This window comes from Aotus nancymaae, unplaced genomic scaffold, assembly GCF_030222135.1.
Source record: "Aotus nancymaae isolate 86718 unplaced genomic scaffold, 86718_ANA_hifiasm-v0.15.2.pri h1tg000028l, whole genome shotgun sequence".
Taxonomy (NCBI): Eukaryota; Metazoa; Chordata; class Mammalia; order Primates; family Aotidae; genus Aotus; species Aotus nancymaae.
In genome coordinates, this window is record NW_026988441.1 from 17212188 (window position 1) to 17218337 (window position 6150).

General features: G+C 54.9%; 1 protein-coding gene across 1 annotated transcript; it reads left to right on the plus strand.

Moving 5' to 3' along the window:
• The first annotated feature begins 210 nt into the window (after positions 1 to 210).
• SYNE4 (spectrin repeat containing nuclear envelope family member 4) lies at positions 211 to 6150 on the plus strand. The gene is made up of 8 exons (XM_012437554.2): positions 211 to 460; positions 651 to 801; positions 2002 to 2145; positions 2333 to 2527; positions 2606 to 2854; positions 3794 to 3898; positions 5467 to 5525; positions 5617 to 6150. The coding sequence occupies exons 1-8, from the start codon at positions 333 to 335 to the stop codon at positions 5798 to 5800; spliced, it is 1215 nt and encodes a 404-aa protein (XP_012292977.2). The 5' UTR covers positions 211 to 332; the 3' UTR covers positions 5801 to 6150.

Genomic DNA, 6150 nt, shown 5'->3' on the forward strand with positions numbered 1-6150 from the left:
CTGGGTCCCCAGTGGGGCAGAATCCAAGGCGCTTGGGGAAGTGGGGGAGGGGTTCTATCTGGAACTCCCTTGGATGGCGGAGTGATGCTGGGAGATTTAGCTACTGGCCTGCTAGGCAGTAAGGAGTTAAGTGGCTCTTCTGTCACCTGAGCCGGGCATCAAATGGCCTGGTCCAGGTTCCTCTTGGAAGGGGCGGAGCCAGGCCTGTCCTGGGCCTCTCCTGCAGCCTCAGGCCCCGGTGACTCCAGCGGAGGAGCTCTGGGATACTCTTGTCAAGGGAAGAGGTCTTACTGGCCGCCCTCACCTGACTCAGTGTCCCCAGGCCCCCAGCCATGGCCCTATCCCTGCCTCTGGGCACTGGACTTGGCTCAGAGCCCCTCAGCCACCCCCCGGGAGCCCCTAGGGAGCCGGACTTTGTTGGACACACGGTCTGCCCTGCATCCGGAGAGGAGAGCACCAGGTGGGGGCCGGGGCTTTTTGAAAGCTTGTTCCAAGAGGGTAGGCACGGGGGCAGGGACCATGTGAGAATAAGAGGTGCCATGGCTGTGATGATCACCTGGGGACATAGGAGAGGCTGCTGGGGTTTGGGTGAGAGTGGGCTGGAAAGTGAGATCTCTGAGACTCACCGACTCCTGCCCCCTGCCTCCTAGCCCAGAGCAGGCCCAGACCCTGGGACAGGACGCCTTTGGCCCTCTCGAGCACTTCCAGGGTGGGCCAAGGGGTAATGAGCCCACTGCTCGCCCCCCAAGATGGTCAACACCCTCTTCCCACGAGGACCCAGCTGGGGGCAGACACTGTGAGGTGAGCTGAGGTGACCCAGACCCCTTGTGCCAGCCCCACCTCCTCTCCATCCCCCGGAGTCCTGGCTCCACAGAGGACCGGGTGATGATTCTAGAAAGGTGTTGGGTGTCTGCAGGGGGAGGAACCCTCTGGAAAATGTTTCTTTCTTTCTTGTTTTTTTGAGATGGAGTCTCGCTCTGTTGCCAGGCTGGAGTGCAGTGGCGCAATCTCGGCTCACTGCAGCCTCCGCCTCTTAGGTTCAAGTCATTCTCCTGCCTCAGCCTCCTGGGTAGCTGGGACTATAGGCGCAAGCTACCACGCCCAGCTAATTTTTAAATTTTTAGTAGAGATGGGTTTCACCATGTTGGCCAGGATGGTCTCGATCTCTTGACCTTGTAACCTGCCAGCCTTGGCCTCCCAAAGTGCTGGGATTACAGGGGAAATGTTTTTTTTACCAATAAGTAGAGAAGGGTTTCTTTCCTTTTCTTTTTTTTTTGAGATGGAGTCTCACTCTGTCACTCAGGCTAGAGTGCAGTGGCGCAATCTCAGCTCACTGCAACCTCCCCCTCCCAGGTCCCAGTGATTCTCCTGTCTCAGCCTCCCGAGCAGCTGGGATTACAGGCATGTGCCACCACACCTGGCTAATTTTTGTATTTTTAGTAGAGACAGGGTTTCACCATGTTAGCCAGGCTAGTCTTGAACTCCCTGGTGATCCACCCACCTCAGCCTCCCAAAGTGCTGGGATTACAGGCATGAGCCACCATGCCCAGCTGTATTTCTTTTTTATTAAAAAAAAAAAAAAAAAAAAAAAAGAGAGACGAGGTCTCACTATGTTGCCCAGGCTGGTCTTGAATTCCTGGGCTCAAGCGATCTTCTGGCCTTGGCCTCCCAAAGTTCTGGGATTACATGTGTGAGCCACCACACCTGGCTGAGAAGCGTATCATCAGAGCTTCTGGTGTAGTCCCATTCTTCTCAGGGGGTACCAAGCCCCATCACCCCCTCCCTGCCCTGAGCCCCCGCATTGGGCCTCACACATCCAAGTTTCCAGGAGCTTTGAAAACCTGGAAGGCCCCCAGTGGGAGCGACCCTGGTGCAGACAGACCTGGACATGGACTCTGCTGCAGAGAAGTTTCCAGAAGCTTACAGAAGAGGGGTGAGGAAGGGGGCAGGGGTGAGCTCGATTGGCCCACTGGCCCTGACTTGGCTCCTATGTTTCCCCAGCACCCTGCTTCTGGCCTGGAGGTACTGGAGGCTGAGCAGGACAGCCTACACCTATCTCTGCTGGGGCTGGGCCTCTGGCTGCAGGACCTGGAGCGAGGCCCAGGGCGCTGGGCGTTGGCCCAGAGCGGGATGATGCAGCTGCGGGTAGGCAGGGGAGGCCAGGATGTGGGGGTGGGCAGGGCCCCAGCAGTGGGTGACAGCCAACTTTCTGGGGTGGGAAATGGGGTGAGTGCCTGTTCCAGGCCTGAGGATAGGAAATGGGGGAGGGGGTAACTCCAGGTTGTGGGTTCCTGGTGTGCATGTGGAGTGATGTCCAACCATGTGTCTCCAGGCCCTCCAGGGGGACCTACGAGGGGCAGCTGAGCGTGTGGAGGCGCTGATAACGTTTGGTGAGGGGCTGGCACAGCGGAGTGAGCCGAGGGCCTGGACAGCCCTGGAGCAGATCCTGCGGGCCCTGGGAGCTCACCGAGACACCATCTTCCGGAGGCTCTGGCAGCTGCAGGCCCAGCTGGTCAGCTACAGCCTGGTAGGGCCCATTCCGATACCCCCCACCCAACACAGGCCCCAACCTCATAGCCCCCATGACCTCTGTCCTCTGACCCAGGTGTTCGAGGAGGCCAACACACTGGACCAGGACTTGGAGATCGAGGGAGACTCAGACTGGCCAGGACCCAGTGGGGTGTGGGGGCCCTGGGCACCCAGTAGCCTTCCCACTTCTGCAGAATTGGAGTGGGATCCGGCGGGGGACATTGGGGGCCTTGGGCCCTCAGGACAAAAGACTGCCCGGATACTAGGATCGCCCTGTGAGCTGTGTGGCCACAGAGGCCCCCAGGGCAGGGAACAAGGCCTTGAGGTGAGAGCAGATCCCCTGGAGGGACTTCATGCCAGGCACCCTGAGGACATGTCTGCGTACCTTCTAGCAGGGTCCTTCCCTTCCAAGGAGGCATCAGTGGCTCTGTCTCTTGGTGTCTCCTATCTCACTGTTTCTCTCTCTCCTGTCTCTACATCCTCAAGCTCCATCTCAAATTCACTCCCATCCCGAAGCTCCTAGATGATGCCCCGCTCACCTCCTGACTGTCCCAGTCTCTCCACCTCTTCAGAGAGGCCTGCCCTCACCTCTAAACATGAGCACTCTGATCTTCTTTATTCCCTAACAGCACTCATCACAGCTTGACTTTGCACATTTACTTATTTTATTTTTTTGAAACTAAGTCTCACTCTGTCGCCCAGGCTGGAGTGCAGTAGTGCGCTCTCTGCTCACTGCAACCTCCACCTCCCAGGTTCAAGCAATTCTCCTCTCAGCTTCCGAAGTAGCTGGGATTACAGGTGTGCACCACCATGCCCGACTAATTTTTGTATTTTTAGTAGAGGCAGGGTTTTACCATGTTGGCCACGTTGGTCTCAAACTCCTGACCTCAAGTGACACGCCCACCTCGGCCTCCCAAAGTGCTGGGATTACAGGCATGAGCCACCACACTGGGCCTCATTTACTTATTAATTTATGTTCTGTCTCTCTCCTGTCAAATGTAAGCTCCGTGGAGGTCAGGTATTTGCCTATTTCCATCCCCACTGTGTCCCCAGCTCCTAGAACAGTTCCTGGCTTGTAACAGATGCTCATTACATATTTATTGAATGAATGAATAAATAATGTCTCTCCTCTCTTGGTTTCTTTGGCTCTGCCCTTGTCTGTCTGTCCCATGAGATCTCTCTGTTCCCCCAGAATCTCATCTCTATAACACCCCCTATCCTAGCCCTCCCCCAACCACATTTCTCTTTGTTGCTGGTTCTCCAGGAACCACACACCTCTCACTCCCGACAGGACATGCTGGAGTCCAGCCTCAGCCACCAGAAACACTTAGCAGGTCACCGAAGATGCTCCCTGCTCCGAAAGCCTCAGGTGAGCCGGTTCTCAACTAGGTGTAGCACTCAGGAATCTTGATGGTGAGTGACAGAAACCCAACAAGTTGAAAGTTACAAAAAAAGGGATGCTTTTTTTTTTTTTTTTTAATGTAACTGAAAGGTCCAGGCGCTGTTGAATTCAGAGCCTCAAACAACACCAGGGCTCAGTCCCTCCTTTTCTTGGGCTCTAATTCCCCATGGTGGCTTCCTTCTCAGCAAAATAGGTGCCAAAGTCCCAGGGCTGACTCCCACTTACCGGCTGGGGTCATGGGCTGCACCTTGAATAAACCAGAGTGCTTGGATTGGCCAGGTATGGTTCATACCAATCATGGAAGTAGGGGAGGCAGATGTCAGCTTCGCTTGAACCTGAAGGTCTGGGAGTGGACGGCATGACAGTAGCCCACCTCCAATTGAGCCACTGCTATCAGAAAAAGGGGGATTGTGTTGGATGAAGGACAGATACAACCAGATATCCACTATACTTGGAGATATTCCAAGTCCATGCAGGGTCCTGGGGATGAGGAGGTGCCAGAAAAGGAGAAGAAATAAGACCAGCCCTGTCAGTCTTAAACTAGCAGAGAAAAGACCATATGAAGTGTCACTTCTGGCTGGATGCCATGGTTCACACCTGTGATCGCAACACTTTGGGAGGCCGAGGCAGGAGGATTGCTGAGGTCAGGAGTTCAAGACCAGCCTGAGCAACATAGTGAGCCCCACCCCCCATCTCTACAAATCATTTTTTTTTTTTAAAGTAGATGGTTGTAGTGGCATGTATCTGTGGTCCCAGCTATTAGGAAGGCTGAGGTGAGAGGATCACCTGAGCCTAGGAGGTTGAGGCTGCCATGAGTCGTGATTGTGAAACCACACTCCAGCGTGGGTGACAGAGCAAGATCCAGTCTCAAAAAATAATGTGCCAGCCAGGCATGGTGACTCACATAATCCCAGCACTTTGGGAGGCAGAAGTGGGCGGATCACTTGAGGTCAGGAGTTCAAGACCAGACTGGCCAACATGGTGAAACCCCATTTCTTTTTTTTTTTTTTGAGACGGAGTTTCGCTCTTGTTACCCAGGCTGGAGTGCAATGGCGCCATCTGGGCTCACCGCAACCTCCGCCTCCTGGGTTCAGGCAATTCTCCTACCTCAGCCTCCTGAGTAGCTGGGACTACAGGCGCGCGCCACCATGCCCGGCTAATTTTTTGTATTTTTAGTAGAGACGGGGTTTCACCACGTTGACCAGGATGGTCTCGATCTCTTGACCTCGTGATCCACCCGCCTCGGCCTCCCAAAGTGCTGGGATTACAGGCGTAAGCCACCGCGCCCGGCCCCGGTGAAACCCCATTTCTACTAAAAATAACAAAAATGAGCCAGGTGTGGTGGCAAGCGCCTGTAGTCCCAGCTACTTGGGAGGCTGAGGCAGGAGAATCGCTTGATCCCAGGAGGTGGAGGTTGCAGTGAGCTGGGATCGAGCCATTGGAGTTCAGCCTGGACGGCAAGAGTGAGACTCCTAAAACAAAAAAAAAATGTATCATTTCTATCCATTCTGCTGCTGGCTTCTGTCCCTCCTTAGGACAAGAAGAGGCAAGCATCTCCCCATCTCCAGGATGTGAGGCTGGAGGGGAATCCTGGGTGAGATGCCTGGAAGATGGGACTGGGGTGTAGGGGACAGGACTCTGGCGGCAGCCCACTTGTATGTTTAACACTGCATTTCCCTTCACAGGGCTCCTGATCCTGCATCCAGGTGGCCCCTGACCTTCCTCCTTATCCTTTTCCTCCTCTTCCTCCTCCTGGTGGGTGCCACGTTTCTCCTGCCTGTGTCAGGAGGCCCCTGCTGCTTTCACGCCCGAATGCCCCGGATACCCTACCTGGTGCTCAGCTATGTCAATGGTCTCCCCCCAGTCTGATGTGTGTAATAAATGGTCACCGTCAAAGGAAGTGTGAGGATACTGGGTGCTTTCGTACCCAGAATCTAGAATGTGGCCTGGATATGTCTGGACAGACCCTTTTGCCATGAGCACAGAACACAGAACTGCATCAGCCCATCTTGGGTGGGGCTGCTCCAGACCCTGACACAAAGGGTCAAATAGCAGTTCTTTATTTAGGTGTGGCAGGGGAGCCAAGATGTAAGCTCAGGAAGGGAGAAAGCCAATACTGGGTGAGTTACTGGTTGCTGCTCTGGGCACCTGGGGTGCCATGCCATTGGGGAGCTCTGGGAAATTGTGGAACACAGTTCAAACTGGTTCTACCCTAGGGG